Raw genomic sequence first — 23,390 nt, 5'->3', positions numbered from 1 at the left:
AGAACCAGGACAAGGGAGCCTCAGAAACTCAGACCTGTGGCAGCCTCAGATGGGTCTTGTTTTTAAAAACCACAGATGGGTTTTCTCATTTTTAAAAACCACATAGGGATATCATAAACACAAGTTCAAATGGCATCTCTTGACATCAGGGTGGGCGGGTGGCCTCGGGCAGACCCTCATCTCCCATGTCCATCTTCGTGGCTCTCCCTAGCTCCTCCATGGGGCACACCCAACAACAGCCTGCGGAGCAACTTTAGGGCCCCCAACTTACAGAGGGGCCGTGAGGGGGCAGCAGCGGGATGCTGGGTCCTGAGGGCCAACACAGCAGGAAACATCTCACAGGCGACCAGCTCTCGGCTTGGAAACACCCAAGGCCGTGTCCCTTAGGACCGGACTGGCAAGTGGCTTCCCTTCAAATGCCACCCCACCCGCCTTTGCCCACCATAGCCCCTCTGTCCTTCCCACTTCCTGACAGTCCTGCCTTTATTCCAATGAGGCCGGTCTGGTGCCCCCGTGCCTTCACCTTTGTGGTTTTTAAATCTAGACCACCCTGCATCTCAAATACAGGACACACACACACACTTCTTAAAAACTAATTTGAGCCTGAAGAACAGTTTGCTGTTCAAAGGAGGGTAAACTTTATTGTTTGTGCTGTAGGCAGTGTCCCAGTCATGGGGCTGGGGCTCCCGCTGTCCTGACCCAGAAGCTCAGGCAAAGAACGGTGCCTCTTCTACCCCCAGATTACCCCCACGCCCAACAGGCGGGCGTCTGGCCTGCTAAGGTTAGTTCTCCCTCTGGGACCCAGTGAAAGGGGTAGAGGCGCAAAAGAATCCCAAATGCCACCGTTTGGGGCCCTTTGGCTTTCCAATCAAACATTCAAGCACCAGCGCACCACCCTTGGAGCTCACATTCCGTTTATTTGGACCACCACATGGCGTTGGGGTTCCTCACAACAGCCCTGTGAGGTAGGGAGCACCCCATTCACTGCGGAGAAGCACAGGGGCAGCCCCAGGTCCCCCGGGGGCAGAGGGGCTCCTGACAGTACAGAACCTAGACCAAGGGGGCTAGCTGTCCCACCACCCAGACTTTGCCTTCACGGCCCAGCGCACACGCAGGGGCCTCAGAGCCAGAGTCAGGCGCGCGGAGGACAAGGCCAGGCCGGGTCACTTCTCGGTGAGCATGCGGGCAAACTCCTCGTAGTTCACCTTCCCGTCCTGGTCCACGTCCGCCTCCTGGATCATGGCCTCCAGCTCCTCCTGGGAGAGCTTCTCCCCCACCTGGGCCATGGCCTTCTTGAGCTCGTCCACGGTGATGTGTCCGTCACCGTCCAGGTCGAAGGCGCGGAAGACCTGCTTCATGTCCTGCTCGCCGCCCCAGGACTTCATCCTCTTGACCATCTCCGCCAGGAACTCTTGGAAGCTGATGGCACCGTCGCCGTCGGTGTCCACCCGGGCGATGATGTCCTTCAGCTCTGCCTCTGACGGGTTCTGGCCCAGTGTCCGCATGACGTCGCCCAGCTCCTGCACGTTGATGGTACCGTCCCCATCCTTGTCAAACCGGTTGAAGGCCGCCTTGAAGTCGGCCACCTGCTCTTTAGACAGCTCGTCTGCCATGTTACTTGCTGCCAACCAGCTCGAAGGGCTCCTGTCAGAGCTGGGGACCAGCGGCTGGGATGAAGCTGCGGCGGTGTGAGGGCAGAGCTCAGGTGGCAGCCTTGCCATGGGGTGGGAACCGCTCCTTTTCTACAGTCGGAGGAGGAGACAGGCTCCCCACCCACCCCACCCACCCCACATCCTCAGGCGAAATCCTCCTCCAGAGAGGGACACACCAGCTGCAGACAAGAAATGCAGGAAGTGGCAGGGCCCGCCCTGGAGAGGCTGGAGGGCGAGGCTGGAGGGAGAGCCTGGGGTTCCTGGGGGCTGCCAGCCTCTCCTGGCCCAGAGAGACCACACTGACTCAGACCGAAGCCTTTTGCCAGGGGACTTTCACAGAGAGAGTGCCTGGCCAAGCTGAAGGGTCAGGATGGCTTCCCCAATTTACAGAGCCTGAGGCTGGGAAGAGGAAGGGAACCTCCTTTAGGGGACACTCTCTAGAGGAGTGGGAGTGCTGTGTCTGGTGTCCTGTTCCCCTCTCTTGGTGCTGCTGTCCAGCTCTTGTCCCAAGGGTGGGGCTGGTGGGGGGCAGATGTTAGTAGAATTGAGTGGAATTCTACCAGGGTGGGACCGTGGGTGTCGTCAAATTCCCAGCCCAGGGCCATCAACAGATCTATGAATGGAGGAGGCGGCCCACTGCCTATACCCTGTTTCCCCGAAAATAAGCCCTAGCCGGACCATCAACTCTAATGCATCTGTTGGAACAAAAATTAATATGAGACCCAGTCTTATATTGCTTTTTGCTTCAAAAGACGCATTAGAACTGTTGGTCTGGCTCGGTCTTATTTTTGGGGAAACACGGTAGCTTCAAGAAAGCCAGTAGCTGGTGGCATCCAGAACCTGGCTCACAGGTGGTGCTGAGAATTGTTGATTAAATGCCTGTTCAAAGTGTGACTTCAGAGGTGACTTCAGAAGTGACGAAAAAGCTTCCTGTCCCCATAGACTCTTCCTGTAGCTTGATTCCTCCAATTCTACTTTAAGTCCAAGGTTCTCAGTGCAGAATTGGGGAAGGAGAGATTGTTTGGAGGGAGACTGGAGAGCACTGGGTGGCCTGAGCAGGCCAGTCCCTACTACCGCCCCCCGCCCCAGATCCTAGGGGGTAGAAGGACGTAGAAAGGGTGGCTGTAACTGCGAACATGGCACAGCTTGCAGGTTTGCTGACAGTCAGCCCTAAGCCTAGAAACCCAGTCTGGCAACCCCACCAGCCCACAGTCTTATCTGTTCTCTGGAAGGAAATCATCTCTACCCACTGCTCTGAGTAGCAGAGTTTAGACCAAGAGCTCGGCCCTTGGGGACTGTCCACAACTCCATAGCTCGTAAGATCCAAAACTGTGAGGGGACATTTACCTTGGAGTCCGCACAGTGACTTTCTTGAGCAAATCCCATCTTGGATCCCTATAAATTCCCACGACAGCCCCCACCTTTGCCTGTATGTAAGGAATAACTCCTTCCCCCTCCTCCTGAGAAACGTGATAAATTCCATCTCTCTCTGGTTCAGCCCATCAAACAAACAGGTTGAGGATTCTCTCCTTCCTCATAGGACAGCCAGGCAAGCACCTCCCAGCATTCGGGGCACTGCACACCCAGCCCCAGCCCACCCGAGTCCAGGGGACCCAGATGGAGAAAAAGACTAAGGGAAATGCTCCACTTGTCCAGCTCGTTTTATGAAGACGTTGTGAAGAAGCATTGCTAGTTCATCTTTATGCTGGAATAGTAAAGAGGCCTCAATACATAATTGAGCAATTAATTTCTCAATGAAACTGACAAGCAGTATCGGTAGAGGATGTGGGTCCACCTGCTTGGGAAGCCACAAGGGAAGGGCGGGGTGCCTACAAACAGGAGCAACCCAGCTTCTTTATTATTTTTTTTAAGAATATTTGAAGATATACATCTGTATTTTAAATTTCCTTTTCTTCTCATCTTATTAGCAGGACTTATGATTAAAAGTCCAAGATGCTTATTACTTTCCCTTGTGTAAGTCATCAACAACGGAGAACTTTCCAGACACTATCAGCAGATTTGGGCTCTTGGTTCTGGCGCCATCACTGATTTGGGAACTTAACTTGTGTCTCAATATCTTCATCTATAAAATAGGGTAGTACATCCACCATATCTGATCCGGGCACTTAGGATCAAAGGTCAAAGGACTTGGATCAACAGCAGGTGTTATTAGTCTATGACAAATCTCATGTTCAGTTGCAAGCTGGTTCCTGTGTGACGTAAACCAACATTCCGGAAAATATCCACTTAAAGGGGGACCTTGCTTGTCTGCCCGGTAGTTTGAGTCACATCAAACAGTGTGTCATGCGGGGCATCCGGCGGGGTGGCCTGCGGGGTCTCTGCTCCCGCTCCCCACATAAGAACGCAGGACATGGTGAGGCCAAAAAGGAACACACACAGAGCCATAGGTAGGGAAGTGATACCACTATGGTCTCACTGGCGGAGGGGCTGGAGACACAGGAAGCAGGATCTACATAATCTGCCTAACAGCAGTCCGCGCTTGCTAGCCCCCATTTCTTCTTGCTAGCGTAGCCACGGCAGTTATATTAGTGGCCAATGGCTTACGGGTTACAGCTGATGGCCAACTAGCCACAGCTGATGGCCATCTGATCACAGTTGATGGCCATTTACTACCCGAGTCAGCACCTTTCTATTGTGAGGCCGAGAGCCTGGAAACTGTTTTTGGGGGCTTTGTCCCCACACAGTGCAAAGCACTGAACACTAGTCAGCTTTCGGGCATCAGCCCTTAACAGATGCAGAGGCTTCTCTGTAGAAAGAGCATCTAGTTAAGAGTCATCACTGGACAGGACGGTGACAATTACTCATATGACTCTCATTGTGTTCATGTAGAAAGGGGGTCTCCAGAAGGTAAAGTCTTATGCCCAAAGCCACCCAGAATCTGGGGAGAGAGCCAGACTTCTGGCTGCCTACGTCTCCATCCTCAGCCCGCCATTTTGGGTCCTATTTCCTCTCCACTCAGTGCCTTCTCTTTTCAGAGCAGGAGTCAACACTGAAATCATTGCTTCATGCTTTCCCACCTGCCCAGCCTCCTGCCCAAGTGGGCGATCGGTCGGCTGCGCGGGGCCAACATCAGGGATCGCCATTCTGAGTGATCAGCACTGCAGGGTATCTAATGGCCAAAGTTGGGGCTGGGAAAGGGGGAACAATGTGGCATAAGCTTGATGGAGTCCCTTTCTTCCTCTGCTTGTCTAATTCACAGCACTCTGGGTGCAGCCCAGCCCAACTCTTTGGAGGAAGTGGGAGAGAAGTAGAAACACCTCATGCTCATGGTATCTTCACAGCTAAAATACATCCACAGGCTGCACTTCCTGTGAGGCTCCCCGTGTATGATGGGAGTGATGGGGAGTGGGCGTGGGGTGGGGGGTGTTCCACCAAGGAGCCTGAGGCTGGGGAGACTGTCACTTGCTCAGCACCCCACAGCTGAGTCTCATGGGGCCACATAAGAAGCATGAACAGGTGCCGAGAGGCACAGAATAACTTCACCTGATGGGCGTCACGCTTGCTGAAGAAGGAGAACCTGGAATCAGTGAGGAGAAGGATGTGGTTTGGTAGATGGGAGAAGTGGGCAGGTTTGCTAGGAAAAGCTGTGAGCCCTTTCGGTGTCTGCTGTTGGAAGTCAACTCTCCCACCCAGGACTCGTTCCCTTCCCTGTGCCCTCTCAGTATATCTCCCTCGCACTGTTGCCAGGGAAACCTCAGCTCTTCCTAGGAAGAATGGCCATGGTCCTGGAAGACAAGAGGGTCCCCTTCACTGAGGAGTGTTGAGACCTCTGCAGATATCACAGGAAGGAGGAGATCCTCTGCAAGGAGGCAGCAGGCCAGCACTGCTCAAGGAAGAGGCATTATTACTGTAAGACTGCTGGTGTGATGGCTGCGAGTGTGTGTGTGTGTGTGTGTGTGTGTGTAGTGTGTGTGTGTGTGTGTGTTGAGAGGACTGTAGGGATGGTTATCCTTCTGTTCAGGTGTTTAGAATCAATGCTGAGTCCAGCTCCAGTTTCCACAGGAGACTGACCCCAGGATCAAAACACCCTCCAGCTCTCCCAGTACTGTTCAGCTTTGTGGGACAAACGCTTGTGAGAAACCAGTAAGATAGCTCTTGGAGATGCCTCTAGCTCTTCTGACTTGCTGGGACCTGCTTATCCCTCACCCCTGAGCTAGTCTCTGGTGTTGGCACCGCCCCAACCTTGCTGGGGCAATCTCCCTCCTGGAAACAAGAAAGGAGCCTGGGTGGGAATCACTGGGCGTCCACGTGAGGCCACCCTCTGTCATACCTTTCTTAAGAAGTGAGCAGCAGATGGCGGGCTCTGAGCCCCCATTGTGCGTTCCCCTAAACATAACTCATGTTCCCTATGGAGGCAATACAGTGTGTGGCTGCATCACTGGCTTTGGAACCAGGCAGCTGTGGGGTGTGGTCCTAGCTTCCTGTGTCACAGGCTGCATAGCCTGGGGCAGGTGACTTCACCTTCCCAGCATCAGCTGCGTTCATTAGAAATTAGGTGTACCAGCACCTGCTTTATTAGATGTTCAGAGGTTTAGATGAGCTGCAGGGAAAGTGTAAGCTCAATGCCCAGCATCAGTTAAATAGTCAGTAAATAGGAGCGTGACTGTCACTCATTTCCCCCTTTGCCCAAGGGCCATTTCCTCCATGCATCCTCCAGCCAAAACCCAACATCCTTGAAGCAGACCGTGGTCAGGGGGCTGTTCTAAGTTTTCAGAGAGTCCTCAGCCAAGTTCAAGACCTGCTCTCCCTAATAGTGGGGACAGAGTCTGTCCTACTCACCATCTCATTCCTCGTACCTGCCCCAGGCTGGTCCTCCAGGTTGTGGGGGGAGTTTGACAGAGGGACCACATTCTGTAGAGCAGGATCAAATCTCAGGGACTCAGAAGTCAGAGACCACCTTTCCATTTGAGATCCCTGTGCAATCACAGATGTGATTCTGGGGCTCCCAGGTGGTCACCTGGGAAAGGGCAGAGGCCCTACTCTCATGGAGATTGTGTTCAAAGGGACGCATCACGTGTCTGTCCTGGGGATCGTGTGTTTGACTGCTTTGCACTTGGAACGGGTTGCTGGCACAGGCTACTGTGTGTTCAGTGCTCACAGTCTGCCTGGACTTGTTGGGATGGTTGGCAACAGCTGTCCTCTTTTTGGTCAACAACACACCTGGGAACTTGGCAGGACACACACCGCTCTCCGTCCCAGACCCAGGGCTTATTCATAGTTTACACACATGTTCGGCCCCAGTGACAATGGCACTAGTTATCCGGCATTTTCCCAAGAAGCACTTTGAGTTAGGTACTTTTCCAGGTACCTGAAACGGATCCCTTTAACCACCAGGCATTTTGACTTTAACCATCTTTGGTGGAACTCTTTCAAAGGTGTACTGTATGCTTTATGTCCCATTATTTTAAACAAATTAGGTGGAATATAATCCCAGTGGTCAGAGATGCTCAATATGACAGTCAGTCCCATCATAAAGTACGTAGCATTGCCCCCGGGGATTGCGCTATCTTAGCTTACTGCTCTTTTTGTAGTTGATCCTTCCTATCTCCTGTCCTGGACTCAACTGTTGTTCTTCCTTCCACCAGTCTTAAGCTTCATTGCACAGCTATTACTGACATAACGTAGGCAGAACCTGAAGTTGTAAATCAGGAACTTTAAAGACAGTAATAAATCAATTGCTCGGAGGGTGCTGCTTGGTGCGTCTAATATATTTTGGGATTCAGGACGACACCCCAAAGCACCGAGGCTGCCCTAAGCTTGAGTGTGGATTAGAGTGGGCTTGTACAGACTCTCCTGTATCAGCCTCTCCCTCTTAGCTGTACTCCAGCCACAACTAGTTCTTCCATCCATCTGGTAAAAAATAACGAAAAGAAGGGAGCAACCCCAGGATACTGCTGCCAACTAAAGGAGTGACTGTGACACACCCAAGTGTCCCAATGTCCTGCTCGGAAAGAGTGAGTTACAGAACAGTACTCACAAATGGGGTCTGTCTCCCTATTACCTAAGGTTTGCTTGGAGAACACTAGACACCTTTTCCACTATCCCTACACCCCATCACCTGGGAAAGCCACCTTCCTTTTGCCCTAGGAAGAGCCAGGGAAGAGGGTAATGGGGTGTCTATACAAACATGCCCTCCTCACTGTGTAAATGACAACACAAGGTGGGTGAGATGTCCTGTTGCTGTCTAGCACAGCATATTTCTAGAGTATCCACATGACAACCTCCCACCCTGCCCTATAGAATCTGACAATATCAGATTGCCAGATCTGATTGTCAATATCAGGTGCCCCTCTTTCTCTTTCTCTCTCTTTCTCTCCTGCCCTCTTTCTTTCTCTTTCTCTCTCTCTCTGGTGAAAAGGTCAAATGTATGTGGCAGCCTTTTTCTAAGTAATCTGGCAACATGCCATGTATTAAAACTAATAATAGGATTATATGAGCATGAACAAAAATGTAGGTTATTAATATGTGTTAGGTCCTTACGCAGAAACGTGGGAAACTAATTTAAAAAAAAAGGAAAAGATGTCTAAAATGGTCAGTATGTGTAAGTGTGTGTCTGTGTGTAAAAAAAGTGGATAACCTATCTTTAAAGCACCTTTATTTTGCTCAATACCTCCTATTTCTATAAGGACTTGTTTATTTTCTCCACAATCCCAGGCCTCAAAGAGCTTCCATGTTTAAAAGAAGGAAATCAAGAAAAGCACACTTAGCTGAATAAAATTTAAAACACTGGGTTTCCATTCTAGAGCTCTTGCTAAGAGAAGCATTGTCTTAGGGACAATTGAATCCCTGATTGTGTTCTTGGGGTGTGCGTGAGACCCCATTGGGGACTGGGCATTCTCTGGAAGGTCTGGAGACTAAGTGGCCTGTGGTCTCTGGGGCTTCCAGACCAGGGAGGGTTTCAGCGGGGTTCTTTTCCCCCTTCATTTTGGATCTGCCTGAGGAACCGTCTTGTCAGCTTCTCAAACTTTCCAGGACTTGATAAGCTCTTGAATTTTCTTTTTAAGTTGTATATTTGGTGTCTTTTAGTGTCACCTGGGATGCAATTAGCGTATCACAGAAGTTGTATCCATGTTAAATAAGCAAATATGCTCACTCTGGGAAACTCTTGGTCCATTTAAGGAGCAAAGCATTAAATGCGTGGGGCTGAGCAGGCGTGTGACAAGTTGACACCCCCCCCCCCCCCCGTCCCATAACGGTGAAGCTGAACTGTAATATCGTGTGTCACATTCCCTAAGGCCAGGGAGCCGTGAGCGTGACTTGAGAAAATACAAGTGTTTCTATATCTGACTTCTGTTGACAGTGGGGAGAACAGATTTCCTGGCTGTGAAGTGACGCAATGTTGGCCTGTTCTGCGTCTGACGTGACATATTTGAGGCCTTGTCAGGACCAGGTCATGTAGTAGGGGACATAGGCTAAATTCCAGGAAAGGAGTTGGCCTCAAAAAAAAAAGGCAGTTTTCAGAAAAGCACAAATCAAAAAACATCCCAGGAAAACTGGGAGCACACAGTTCCCTTTCCTCACACACAAGGCCCCTTGTGCCACTTCCACTCTTCAGGGATGACCCTGGCGGATTGTACATCTTCACTTGCTCCCAGTTGAGAGATTAAGGGGTTGGGAAGGGAGAGTGGGAGGTGGCCAAGGGCATAGAAGGCCAAGAAGCAAGCTGCTCTGGCCTTGGCAGGACCGGGTCCCAGAGAAAGATCAGATGGGGCCTAAGGGGATCCATCTTTGGCACTTTGAAGAAACTATAGTCAGAGTTAGGTTCATCACCTGTAAAAGAGGTGACGAATGACACCTAAGCTTCATGCTTTGCAGGACTGTGTAAAGTGGAACTGAATGTGAAGAGAATGAGGTGGAAGAGCATTCTCAGGAGTGCTTTGCAGCCTACGGTGCAACACGCAGCATACAGCAGTCAGGGCTCGACTTGCCCATCTTCACCAGCACTTTAACCCTCTTGGGTTTCCCTTCCTCCCCACAGGAGCTAGTGAGCCCTAGGCCAGCTGCCCAGCGGTAAATGAGTGATACTCAGAGGCTCTGCACGTTCATGACCTCCAAATCCTGGGCCTGATGCAGTTGGTGGGAAGGAAGAAGATAGCGGCCCCTGGATCTGACACAGGGCCGGGGAGGAGAGAGAGGTGGTGACTACAAAAACCATGAGCCTCACAAAACAGGGATGGATGGGGACTGGCACAAGACCAGAGACACTTGGTCCTGTCCGTGCTTGTCCTTGGGAACACGCCTGGAGGAGACAGAGGGTACTGCTTGAACCAGGTCAGAACCTAGAAATGGCAGAGCAGGATGGGCTCTACTCCAGCCTGGTTGAGCTCATTGCTGAACCTGGGCAGGGCCACGGTGATGTTCTGCTGCCTCATTACCTGAGGGAGGGGTGGCTCCTAGTGAACTCCACAAAGACTCAGCCATCCTCTGGAAAAGGGTCCTCATGGTGCCAGTTCCAGCAGGAGAGTTGGACCAGCACAGACCGCCGACCAGCTCAGCTAGAGCTGTTTCCACAGAGGAGTCCCACATAGCAGAGGGATTGCCAGGTGCTCACTCCTTGGGGACCTCGTGCCAGCCCCTGCAGGAGCCCAGACCGGAAGTAGGGCGCCGGAGCCCTGGGCGATGCTGTGCTCGGGGGAGAGGGGCGAAGAAAAGAAGGGTGTGCTGTGCTCACTGCAACACTTAGACTTGGTCAGGGTTGGTTTTGCCACTCCACACATCATGGATGAAGCAGAGTGAAGATGAGCCCTCTGCTGTGCAATTCCAGGCCCACATCAGACGCCGTGGCCAGGATGCCTCCGTATCAGGGAGCATGAACTCAATCTGGCTGCGTACAGGTGCGTCTGACTCAGGAGCAAGACAAGTGCATCTGCATGCCAGGGTGGGGTATCCTGGGTCCAGCTGCCCACACCATTACTGAATGTGTCCCTCTCCTTGGGCTTGAGGCACCACACCATGCCAGTCATCTGTGAGGACCCCAGGCCTTTCTTTGGTGCTTGGATCTTCTGACTGTGAAACGATTGGGTTGAGGAGAAGAAATGTGCTTTCTTACTAAACACTACCTCATCTCATGTGAACAATGCTTATCATTTATTTATTCATCACCCGTTCCTCCCATTCCCGCGGCCAGCTGCGGCGACAACAGACATAGTTAACCCCATTTCAGAGAGTGAGAAACTGAGGACTGGAGAGAAGGAACTGGTCCCTCAGAAGGGAAGCTGGAAGCTGACCCTGTGACTCGGCATTTATCATAGACTGGCCGCCCTATGAATGAATTACTTTCCACACGCACATAACTCCTGTCCTAACCAGATGTCCGTAGTTCTTGAAACCCTCCACCCCTATTGTTACCCAGGGTTGGAGTTCCACTGCCCTAAATCTCTTCAGCATCTTACTGCCAGCAAATAAGCAGCATATAAGCAGCAAATATTTTTTCAGGCCTTTTCTTGAGTTGCCCTGCTGTTGGATAGATGTTTAATTGTAAAAGGCATGTACATATTTGCAACTTTTATCCACCCGTGAAATTTTCCCAACCACTCGCTATGTGCCACTTTCTTACAAATCCAGATGTCCTATACTAATTCACCCACTAACTCTAATTCCAGTCTTTTTTTCTTTCCTATGATAGGCTCCTCCTATGCCTACTTCTTCTCTTAGCTCTTTTACACTCTAAGATGCACTTCTGAATCCACTGGCCTAGAGAGTTGGAAGTTTCATTGACAGGATTCGCTGTGATGCTGGGTCCCTGAGAATGGTCCCTTATAATAAGGCCCTAAAAGCGCTTTCTGTGCCCCCACCGCTGGCCTTCACTCTCTGTCCGCAATGTCATCCGGACAACTGAGTTTCCTGGAACCAGAGCTTCCTTCCCTGGGCAGCCCCTCTTCCCTGCTCTAAGCCTCATATGGGCTTCAATTGGTTCGTGCAAAATCAGTGATGGTAGTGTGTTCCTAGCTCCTGAAGTCCCCTGGTCTCAGCACAGCTCTGTGCCCGATTGAACGTGGCCCCTGGTATTCCTGCCACCTTTGGCCATGGAGTTTCTGCGACGCTTTCGCATCAATGTTCAATCCCGTTGGTTGCCACCAGGCTTATCTTTTACTGGGTTATCCATTGCAGACTGACATCACCTTGTTGCCTAACCTGGGTAAGCCACACCCATGCCTGTGCTGCCCCATTTATCTGAGGGGGAAGGGCGGCATGTATATTAACATACTGAGCTGCTCTTTGTACCAGGTGCTGTGCTAAGGGCTTTGATGCATGACCTCATCCTGTCCTCACTGGTTATTCCTGTGTTCCAGATGAAGCAATGGAGCCTTAGAGACATCACCAAACTGGTTCACAGAAGAGCCAGGAATTTGCATCTCGGTTGGCCTTACCCCAGAGCCCAACCCCTCCTGCACTGCATCGTAGCGCCTCTCAGTGTCCTATATTCCACTGTCCTTCATATGTCATTGAAGACAGCCAAAGCCCAGCTCAAGCAACCCTTGGAGACTCAGTGAGCGCTGGCAGCAAAGGCCTCCACCACGTGGTCACATCCTCACCGAGCACACACTGTGACAAAGCACAGTCATAGTGTTAAGCGGTGCCCCAGCACTGATCAGGGGCCTCTCTCTGTCCTGGCAGAAGGGCAAGGGCCTGTGCGATGATGGTAAGCCCACCGATGTGCCAGGAGGAGGTGGCATTTCAATCACTGGCCTGCCTCTCACCAACCACGTGACTTGGGCAGCACACTTAACTGACTGTAGTCAGTTTTAAATCTTAAATTAGGTAACTCAGTAAATGTACTTGCTACATTTCTATAAAATCCTTGGAAACAATTTCTGGAGAACTCTATCATTTGCAATATCCTTTCAGCGTCACCTTCATCTGTCTGTATTTACTTACATGTACCATGATCCTCCTATCTTCCAGAACATTCTGTGACAAAATACCCTCTGATTCTCACTTGACCTTCTCTCTCCTTTTATAACCATGTCACTGGTTATGCAGATCTCTTTATTTGAGCTTTGGGACTTTTTCCCTATTTTTACTCCAGTTTCTTCACCTGTGTTTTCTAAAGTCTTTGCTCGCCACTAAACACATGGAGATAATGATTTGTCTTTGAAAGATCTCAAGCCTTTAATGCTTCTTTAAGAAGAGTTTTCTTCACATTTATTTTTTTTATTATCATTTTTTTTTTAGCATGTCTGACTACTTTCCGGCACCTTGAAAAGAGAGCAGAGCTTTTTCTCCTGCTTTGATCCTCCCTTTTATCACAGTTTTAATATCTTTCCATTCTATTCTAGTGGGAGTTCTCACCCACCAGTTCCCTCTTAATGCAGGGGTTTCGTTCTCCAGCTTGATCCTGTTCCGTGCACGATCAGAAAGGGAAGGTATCTGCTTTTACAGTTCCTCTCTTTTGTCCCTCCCACCAATCCTGTCATGTATACTAGCCCATTTCCCTTTTCTGAGTATATCCCAAGTTGTTATCATTTACAGTGAAATAACTCTCTTTTAGAACTAAAGTCTTCTAAACCAATTCTAAATATCTGAGTCAATAGTCATTTTATTTGTTTGTTTTCTCAAGCTATAACTTATACATGGTCCTCCAGGTACCATATATATATATAGACACACACACACACACACACACACACACACACACACACGTGTAACAGAGTGAAATGCTCGGCCTGTCTGGCTCCATCTTGTTCAAGCCTGCTTTGTTCCTACGGCTTTCGGGCTAATCACTTCCACTTAGTCTTGCATGCTAATCATTGGAGGAATTCTGCTTAGAGCTTGAGTTTTACAAAACCAGTCCCTTACCAGAAAGTGCCTCCCTGAGGAGATAAGGGAACAGTGTATTATATATCAAAGATTTGCAGGAACCTCGTGACCAGACTCACATCAACTAGCACCATCATCCTCGGACCCCTGCTGGTGCCCAGATGTCTGTGGTTGCGAGTCACCTCTTGTCCCTCCCATTTCTTCTCGCTTTGACATAAAGAAGCCCCAACTCTGTACTTTATTAAGATGGATTTGAGGTACACAAGGTCTCCCATCTTTTCAGTGACACCTTCTTGATCAATAAACCTTTCCTTGCTCCAAACTCTGACTTTTTGCGTTTTGGCCTTTTGAAGAGTCAGGCACACAAACTTTGGACCGGTAATATATATATACATGGAGAGAGAGAGAGAAAGAGAGAGAGAGAGAGAGAGAGAGAGAGACAGAGACAGAGACAGACAGAGACAGAGACAGACAGAGACAGAGACAGACAGAGAGAGCCATAGTTTTTCCATTCCCTATTCTTTTTTTTTTTTTTTTAAGGAGGGCTCAGCTCACAATGGCCCATGCATGGATCAAACCAACAACCCTGGAGTTATTAGCACCATGCTCTAACCAGCTGAGCTAACTGACCACCCCCCATATTTCACTTTTAAAAAGGTGTCAGGGTGGGGGTTGAGGGATGCAGCACTAGGCCCTTTCTCCTACTGGAGAGTATGAAGAGCCCACCCAGCTCTCACATGTCATACACCTTCCATTTCCTGTCTCATCATGAGAATGGCCCCCACCCAGACTCTTCTCTCTCAGAGCCTTCCCTCTGCCAGGGCTGCCTCAGCTTTCAGCCCTACCAGGTCTAGAGGTCACGTGCTGCTCGTTCCCAACTTCTCAGGCAGCAAAGCAGCTGCTTGGACCATAGAACCTGCCAGTTCCCAGCAGGAAAAAGGCGGTCTCTCTCTCTCTCTCTCTCTCTCTCTCTCTCTCTGTCTCTCTCTCTCTCTCTCTCTGTCTGTCATATTCCAGTTGTTACATAGAGGCCACAGAAGTGTCTGATTTCTGCTAGCATCTTATTAGCAAAAATAGAGATTTGAGCTTTTAACCCCTTCTTTCCCAAGTACCCAAGCCTTTGGGTCTGGGTGAGGAAAGGTGAGGTGGAGGGGAAGTTGGGGGGTGGGGTGTCAGATCCAGGGATAGACTCTACACTGGGCTCTTCCCTCCTGTGTCTCAATGTCAGTGATGTTATTAGACAAGTCCTACAGTCTCTCGTTGAAACCTCTTCAGGCGTCACGTGCCAGATCTGGGAATCCCACCCTCCACTCCACCCCAGTGCATGCTCTGCCCTCGCGCCTACTGACTTAGAGATTTTAAATACCAGCTCCCCTCTGCGGAAGTTTTTCCCAGTCCTCCATAGAATTAGTCACTCCATCCATTGAACACCCACGGTATTTGTTCACGACGCGTGTGTATCTAGACCATGAGCTCCTTGACAGTGGGGACACTGTCATAACCGTCCTGATGTCCTCAGGCCAGACAGGTGCTGGCACAAAGTATACTCACATTGCGTAGTCCTCTGATGAATGATAATGCATGAATGGGTAGATGGATAAATGAATGAGTGAAATATGAAGCTCTGCCAACATTTACAGTTCCCTTTTTCTCCTGAGCAAGGCTGCAAAACAAAATTAACTTTCCCTGTCAGTCAAACACGCACATCAAACTTGTCATTTCTAAGACATGTGGCTGCCTCCTCGTGTGCCTGGAGCCGTCATGACATGCTTCATAGTCAGAGTCCATGGGGTGTGTTCTTCCTTGGAGCCCTGTTGACACTGCCTCACGAACACCATTTCCCAGCTCCCTTCAGAGAAGGAAGCAGTGTGTGCTTCCTCTTCTCCTCTCCTCTTCCCTCTGTGGTGTGTCTCCCACAACCATTCCTCAAGGGCTCCCAGGACCAGGCAGGGCGGTAAGCAGTGGGGAAGGCAAGCAGCTGTGATAAGAAACCAAGCAAGAAGCCACATCTGTCAGATCTTTTTCTTCTTTCCCTTACTCCTTTTGTTTTTTTCTCCCTTCTTTAGCTTTAATTCTTGGGCATGTTTTATCTTTTCTGCATCCATTAAGCTCCACTTGCAGCTGATGTCCTTCACCAGACCAAGAAGGAAAAATCTCAGAACCTGGCACATTCCAGGTCCCTCCTCCCCTCACTAACTGCCATCACCCTCTCACTTCTTCACTGTGTTCTCTTGGGCCACACCACACCCCCACTGCCCACCCCTTCCACCTCCTGAACGACTGCCACATTTCCTAGAGTCATCCCTCCTCTGAATCACCAAATCTGGCCTCTTCTCAGCATGAAACACTTAGTCCAGGTGATGTTCTTTTGATCATCTCCATATTCTTTTAGAGATGACGTCAGCAGCTCTTTGTTCCCTTCCTTGTACAAATGCAGAAATGCACACACGGAAATGCCACAGCGTTTTCCATTGGTGGCACTCTCAGTGTTGGGACTGGACCTTGAAACTCTTAGTTTGCACTGAGACACTGGCTCTGTGCGGTCGATGGCACCAGTGTCACAATCATTGTGCCCAGAACTTCCCACCACACTGCACTCCCCGTGGGCACAAGCCTTCCCCACCGTCCTCACCCAATTTCATTAGGTTCATTCATCCCAGGAAATCTGAGTGCCACCACAGCTGCAGCTTGCCCAACAACCATGACACAGTGAAAAGTGCACTTTCCGGGTTGGCGGTGGGGAAAGGAAGGTCGGCACCCCGGGCCTCTCCCCCGCCCCTCCCCTTGCCCTCTATGCTTCTCCAGAAGGACCTTTGCAGGGTCCACAGGTTTCAAAGAGCAAATTTAAAATCACTGGAGGAATGACCTCCCAAGTAACCTCTGGCTAGACTGGAACTGCCATTCAGCTCCTCCAAATCACTCATCCAAGTACCAAGCTCATGTCCCAGGCCCTCCTGCTTTCTCCACACCTCATGTGCTTACCAGCAGGCACACATGTTCAAACACACGCACGCACACACACACACACGTCTTCCTGTATTAAATGCAAAGGTTTTCATCACAATCATAAACTTCAAAGGCTTGAACTTGGAACAAACACTTTTCCTGTCTCTTAGTGCGTTCCATACCCTTAGGGAAGATCAACTTGTTCTCTTGAAGAAAATTACCACTCCCCTATGGTGTGTGGGCTTAAAGTAACAAGACGATTATCAAATGTATAATGATATCAAAGATTTATAGCACGTGTCCCTGTGCCCTCAGCAACATCACCCCACAATTTTCTGTTTGTCAATATTTTTCAAAACACCAAATATGAAGTTTGAAAGGCGGATGTTTGAAAGAAAGGTCGTACAAACGAGCCCTTCTCGAACCAGCGCATGTTCGTCCACACTTCCCTCCCCCTTCCCTGCTCCCCAAGGCCAGGCTGGAACCCCTTTACCTGCCCTTCACCAGTGGGGAGGAGGGGAGCCAGTGAGCACAGGCAAGCTACTTGGGAAAAGTTGCCAACCCTGGTATGTATCAGAAAAAGAAATCACCCTTTTTCCAGGAAATCAGGAAGTCTGAGAAGAGATTTTTACTTGTTTGGCTGCTTTTGTTGTGAGATTTATTACTCATTTGCATCTGTTTGGGCAGTCATTTAATCCCGATTTAATCAAAGTGGCTTGCAGGAATTAAATACAGGCCACTTTTATATCCCGTAGGTGTGCTCTTGAGAAAATGCTCTGACAGAGGTGCTCGAAGACCCTGAAGGCGCTGGCCTTACCAGGTGAGCAGCTAAGGCGCCTTGGCCCAGAAGGCTAAACTCATCCACCAACTCCCTGGTGAGAGCAGTGGGACCTGACCTCAGGACACGCCAAACCAAGAAGACCCAGGAAACTCTCAAAACAACCCGAGTTTTTCAGCTTCCTCCATACTTGGTGGACTTCATTCTGCAGGTGAGGCCTCGAATCATAAAAGGGAACCACACCTGCCGTTTACCACCGAGCTCTGGAAGAGGTGTTCTCACGTCCCAGCCTCCTGAGTGACGTTTTCTCTGGCTATTTATCAGATCTCAATCAAACTGCTCTGATCCAGAACAACGATCCCCTCCCTTAACTTAAACTCCATCCAGCTCCAGAATCTTGATGATTCACAAAACTGACCAAGAGTCATTTCAAGAGCTGGGTCATGCACCGATTCTGGGACAGCCTTTAGCGGGAAGGTTTTAAAAGAAGGCCCAGGGCCCCTGGTTCCCACAGAAAGTCCCTGCATTAGTTGAGAGGACCCTCTCCGAGCCATGGGAGTGACTGGGAAAGTGTTGTTTTGCCCCGTGGTCAGTATGAGTTGGAACACAGAGCCTGTTTATGTTCAGTCAATGCTGACCTTGGAAAGCAGGAAACAGCAGAAGCCAATGTCACGTGCATGCACAGGTGCCACTCCTGTCCTGAGGGAGTGGATCAGCATGGTCAGTGTCTCATCATTGTGTCCCTGGTGTGTCTGTACCATTTGTGTTGTTTCTTAGACTGCGGGGCAGAGATCTCAGAAGAGCGGAAGCCATGTATCCCTCACGAATCCAGTCATCTGGTCATTTCTGGGAGACATTAGGGATGTCCTTAAGGAAAGTCACAGATAGGAACTTTAGCTGTGAGACCAAAGCTGAGACAGCCTGAGACAGGGCCGGCCAGGAGTTCACCTTGGCACATGTGGTTGGAACCAGGGGACTCTAGGGAACTATTTTAATTCTCCCTTTTGTATGTTTCCCAAATAACCCTAAAGCCACATGACAAACACCCATCGTCAAGGGGAAAGTTGAAGGTGCCACCACAGGTCCTTTGGCCATACTCTAGTCCTCTCGGGACCCTCTCCACCTCTGTTCTGACTCTGCCACTTGTCCCTCTACCTAGTCCCTCTAGGAGGACACTGGTTGGACTGTCTGCCTAACTTTCACAGTTGGCTTTGAAGAGAGACGTCCCACTCCACCTCTTGATCTGCCGGCCCCCATCACTTTGACTGTGTTCTGGACTCTTTCTAAGAAGTCTGGGCCAACGTGGTGACTATGGTGACCATGGGCCAGCATGGTGACCATAATAAAGAGCGAGTCAGATAAAAGTGCTATGGGACCAAATGGCTTGCACACAGCTGGGACCATATGTCCACCTTCACGGGGCCCAGGCAACTCAGGTGGTGTCCATGGGGCAGGAGCACTTTCCAGCATCAATGCACAGACGGGAAATAGAGGACGAGCCCTGGGTAGGTGTCTGGAGGGTGGAGCATCAGCAGATGAAATGATACCCCCAAGAAGATGGACCTCCGGCAGGTACCCAGCCCGCAGAGAGAGTCATGGCTCTGTCTACGCTCTCAAGCCGGTGGTAGGGCAGACGCAGGAAAGGGATGGAGGTGGAGAGGGCTTCCAGGAGGGACCTGGAGAAAGAGCAGAAACTCATCCACAGCCCTGAACCTTCACACTTGCCGGAGAATACCTGGTGGCCTGGTGGCTGCCAGGCATGGAGATGTTTGGTATTCCTCGATGGCCACCCGGACCAGAAATGGAAGCCAGCTTACCAGGGGGCTTCATAGGGTGCTTGGGCGGTGGGGGTCACCTTCTGGGGGTCTGGCTAGATTTTATGATCCTGGCTGTCTGGATGATTTGCTGATATGTGTTTGCCACAGAGTAATTGCTCAATAAATTTGAAGTTAATACATAAATGTTACATTGTGAAGGTGTACTGTGGCTTGAATACTTGTACATGTATCTCCCCAAAATTCATATGTAGAACCCTAACCTCCAAATGTGATGGTATTACTGAGAATGGAACCTTCATGAGTGGCATTCATGCCCCATACAAGAGGCTCTAGGAAGACCCCTAGCCCTGCTTTCCATGTGAAGACACAGCAAGAAGTCTGCAACGCAGAAGAGGGCCCTCAACCGATTATGCTGGCCCCCAATTTCAGACTCCCATCCTCAAGACTGTGAGAGATAAATGTCTGCCGTTAAGTCACCCAGTCTGGGATGTCTTGTTATAGCAGCCTGAACGCACGAAGACCAGGTATTATATTTATATTTGGGAAAGGGAAGTAGATGAGCAAATGTTAGGGCCGGTGAATGGCTTAGTCGAGAGAGAGAAAAAACAAGAGAGACCCACAGCCAGGCTCGCCACACCCAGTCTAGCAAGACACAGGAATGGAACTAGTGGAAAAGACTATCTATCTTTCTCTACAGCACCTGGCAGGAGAGACACATTCATGAGGGTCCTGAACGAATTCATTTTAGCAAAAGCTATTATAGAGGAGAAGGCAATTCAGAGGAGAAGGGAATACCTTGGATCATCTGCTCTTCAAAGGAAGTAGCTGCAGCGGTGGGTTCCCCTGAGGTGTGTCTATTGGGCTCTTCGCTAACGCTGTACTTGGTAAGGCCAACACCATCCCTGCCAAGATTCCAGTGTTCTCAGTGCCTCTCACCTCCAGCCCAGGAATTCTACACCCGGTTCAGACTGCTGGTTTCCAACACTCCACAGCCACGGTCCTCTAAATGTGTTCCATGGATCCATCGGTGGGGGTGGGGGTGGGGAGGCGTGTGTCCCCAATACCCTTTCAGAGGGCCTGGGAGGTCCAAACTATTCTCATAATAATACCAAGACATTATTTGCCTGTCTTGTCACTGTCACTTGTCACTGTCTTGGCATCTTGTACTGAGGTAAAAAAAACAATGGTGGGTAACATTACTAACCCCTGAGCGTGAATTCAGACTCCTGTTCTAGTTAGTTGTCAATATATTCTTCACCACCACAGCTTTAATTTTTTTAAAAAAAATCCAGCTTCACTTAAGAATAGCAATAAAATTATTATTTTATTAAATTCAACCCTTGCGTGCCCATCTTTAATATTCTGCTGAATATTGAAGTACGATGGTTGTCATAAGAAAACACTTGTGTTACTACATGAGTAGCAGGGTAAGCTTTTTCATGGAATGCCATTTTTATTGGAAAGAACAGCTGATAGACAAACTATGGTTATTTGGACTTGGTATTTGGCAGACGTTTTCTCAAAAATGCATAAAGTGAGCTTGTCACTTCAAGGAAAACAGCTGACAGTATTTGTTGTCGAGGATGAAATCTGAGCTTTCAAATGAAAATTAGAATTCTCACAATTTCGTGTTGCCCCCATGCACTTGAGATTTTCCAGTGCTTAAAGACTTTCCTAGTGCGATTGGTGGTGATACTGTGTTTTGTTAAAACTACATAGCATCCTACAGGGCCTCGCTTGTGTGTCCTTCTCGTCTTCATCTTCTCTCCCCTTCACCCATGAGGCTACAGCCACACTGGCCACCATTCTGTCCCGTACCCATCCTTCTCCCACCCCCGACTTTGAGCCTTCCCAGCCTCCCTGCCTGGAAGCCCCTTCTCTCCCTGCAGGTCACCCTCAAGTGCCACCTCTACAGAGAAACCTTCCTTCACTTGAGTCACTGTAGGAGTAATCTCCCCATGTTCTCTCCATCATCACTCCTTATATTGCCTTCATAGCGTTTATCAAAAATATCCAACAATCTTGCTTGTAAGATTGCTTGCTAACTATTTCTTGGATGGAACAGCTTGGAGTTGCCTGTCTTGTTCACAGCTCTATTCCCAGCTTATAGAGTAGTATCTGCACATAGTAGGCCCATATATATCTGCCAAAAAAAAAACAAGTGAATGAATGAGTTGGAGGAAATCTTTCTCCATTCATGTTTTTTCTCAGGTTAAGAAGACAGTCTGCTTCTATCTGAAGGAAAAAAACCTTTGTTCCTTCTCTGAAAACCCTCTTGGGAACCTTGACTTTCTTTCAGGCCTTGGAAACCAAGGACAACTAAAACAAGTTCCTTTCAGGCAAAGACAACTTCTGCTTTTCATCCTGCCAAAAACCTCAGCTGAAGAGAAGAAGGGGTGCAGGGCAGGGTATTTTATTGAGTGAAGGGTGTGAAGATTGGAGAGGAGAAAAGGGAAAGGGAAAATTCAAGGAGGAAAACCCCAAAGTAATCTCTCTAGAGGTTGTCCAGCATACCTCATCGAAATGTCCGTCTGTGGTTCCTGGCAGCTGAGTGATGGCGGGCTGCAGAGCCACTGCCTTTCACGCCAAGGTGCTGGCGTCAGCTCAATTAGCCAACCAGCCTCATTCCTGGTCCTGGACTCCTGTTCCAACAGGACCCCGCCTTCAGGCAACCGCAGGGCGGGGGAGTCTGAAAGGTGAGGGAGAACCCTGCTCCTTCATAAGCACCAGCCAGTCAAGCCAGGGCTCTAGCGCCCGCCAGCCGGCCATCTGTCCTGCCCCACCAGAGAGGAGCCAGGGAGCCCCCACCTGCACCCTCCCGTGCCATGGCCGACCAGCTGACAGAGGAGCAGGTGGCCGAGTTTAAGGAAGCCTTCTCCCTCTTTGACAAGGATGGGGATGGCACCATCACCACCCAGGAGCTGGGCACTGTCATGCGGGCCCTGGGTCAGAACCCCACACAAGCCGATCTCCAGGCCATGGTCAGTGAGATCGACCGGGACGGCAACGGCACCGTGGACTTCTCTGAGTTTCTGGGAGTGATGGCCAGGAGGATGAAGGACAGGGACAGCGAGGAGGAGATCCGGGAGGCCTTCCGTGTGTTCGACAAGGACGGCAACGGCCTGGTCAGCGCGGCCGAGCTGCGACATGTGATGACCAGGCTGGGGGAGAAGCTGAGTGGCCAGGAGGTGGAGGAGATGATACGGGCCGCAGACGTGGATGGCGACGGGCAGGTCAACTACGAGGAGTTCGTCCGCATGCTGGTCTCCAAGTGAGGGGCTAGCGGGCCGGGGCGTTGCAGCACCACCGGGGGTGTCCCAGCAGGCGCCACTTTGCTGGGGATCTGCCTCTGGCTGTCGCAAGAGCCTCAGGCCTCGCATTGCTTCCTCCACCCCTCCAGCTTCCTCCCCCACTGCAGCTTCTCAGGCAAGGGGGGGTCAATTCCCCTTTCTCATCTCATTTTGTCTCCTCTGTCCTGCCAAACTCCTCCACCCTCTTCTTACCAAGAATGGCAGAGGCCGCTCCCAAGCCCAGCAAACCGTGTGTTTCTGCCCCTCAGGAGTAGAAAGAGAAGTGAGGGCAGTCTGCATGGACAACAGACAGAAGGATCGGTAAAAGTCGCACTGACTGTTCTGTGGGAAGGGAGCAGTGTGACATCACAGAGCCCTCTGGGCCCAGGGGACGGGGCGGCTGTGGCCCTCAGACTTCATGTGCTGCTGGATTCTGGCGGGTGGGAGGCATCTTGCCTTGGCGTGGGGGTGGTGACGGAGACTGACAATAGAGACCAGGCCTCCTAAAAGACAGCACAGTACCTGCCTGTTCCCTCCGCCTTTGCCAAATGGCTGTGATTCATCTTTTGAAGGTGGGAGTAAAACCAGGGTCAGTTGTAACACGTCCTTATTCACGTTCTTGGAGGGAAATTTGAATGAAAGAGAGAGGGAAGCCAGAGGGGAATAAATAAAATGCTCGTGTACCTGTGATGTTTCTTTTCTTCTGGTTCTGGATGAAATGATCCTCGTTAAATCCAGGGTTTAAAACAAGGTAGGACTCTCCATGATTGTGCTTTTGGAAAATGCTATGAAGTCTTGTATTGTTGGGCATAGTGAAAAGAGACAAGTGCAGGGAAGGTAAATCGTGACTATTTATTTCAAATAAAATGGATAAACCAGTAGCAGAGAGTGGTTACAAATCCATGTAGCCTGTGTAGGAGCCGAGTGCTTGCTGTGTGCCCGGTATGTGTGGGCAACCACCAGTTACCGCATCCTGCCACAGCTCCCAGAGGGCACATCAGGTAACCCAGGGGGTGAAGAAGCCTTGTCGGAGATTATTTCAGTTCTAAAGGGAGGCAGTGTTTTGGGGGGGCGGTCAACACTATGCTGGGGCTCATCTGAAATGCCCTTCTAGTCCTGGGACAGTCACAAAGCAGCCAGCCAATCTTCAATAAGTCCTTTTTCC

At 50.2% G+C, this 23,390-nt stretch overlaps 2 protein-coding genes across 2 annotated transcripts; one reads left to right on the top strand and one right to left on the bottom strand.

Annotated features, from left to right (window-relative positions):
- Positions 1–1,163: 1,163 nt before the first annotated feature.
- On the bottom strand, positions 1,164–1,721 carry LOC308497357 (calmodulin-alpha-like; the record flags this gene model as incomplete). The annotated part of the gene is made up of 1 exon (XM_081047995.1): positions 1,164–1,721. One exon carries the CDS (start codon positions 1,719–1,721, stop codon positions 1,164–1,166), a length of 558 nt encoding a protein of 185 aa, XP_080904121.1.
- Positions 1,722–21,760: 20,039 nt separating this feature from the next.
- On the top strand, positions 21,761–22,210 carry LOC308501159 (calmodulin-like; the record flags this gene model as incomplete). Its single annotated transcript, XM_081057033.1, has 1 exon — positions 21,761–22,210. One exon carries the CDS (start codon positions 21,761–21,763, stop codon positions 22,208–22,210), a length of 450 nt encoding a protein of 149 aa, XP_080913159.1.
- Between the last annotated feature and the right edge of the window lie 1,180 nt (positions 22,211–23,390).

The sequence above is a fragment of the Rhinolophus hipposideros genome, assembly GCF_964194185.1.
Source record: "Rhinolophus hipposideros genome assembly, chromosome: 1".
NCBI lineage: Eukaryota > Metazoa > Chordata > Mammalia > Chiroptera > Rhinolophidae > Rhinolophus > Rhinolophus hipposideros.
The sequence above is the reverse complement of the archived record's forward strand: the minus strand, read 5'-3'. Positions and strand labels throughout refer to the sequence as shown.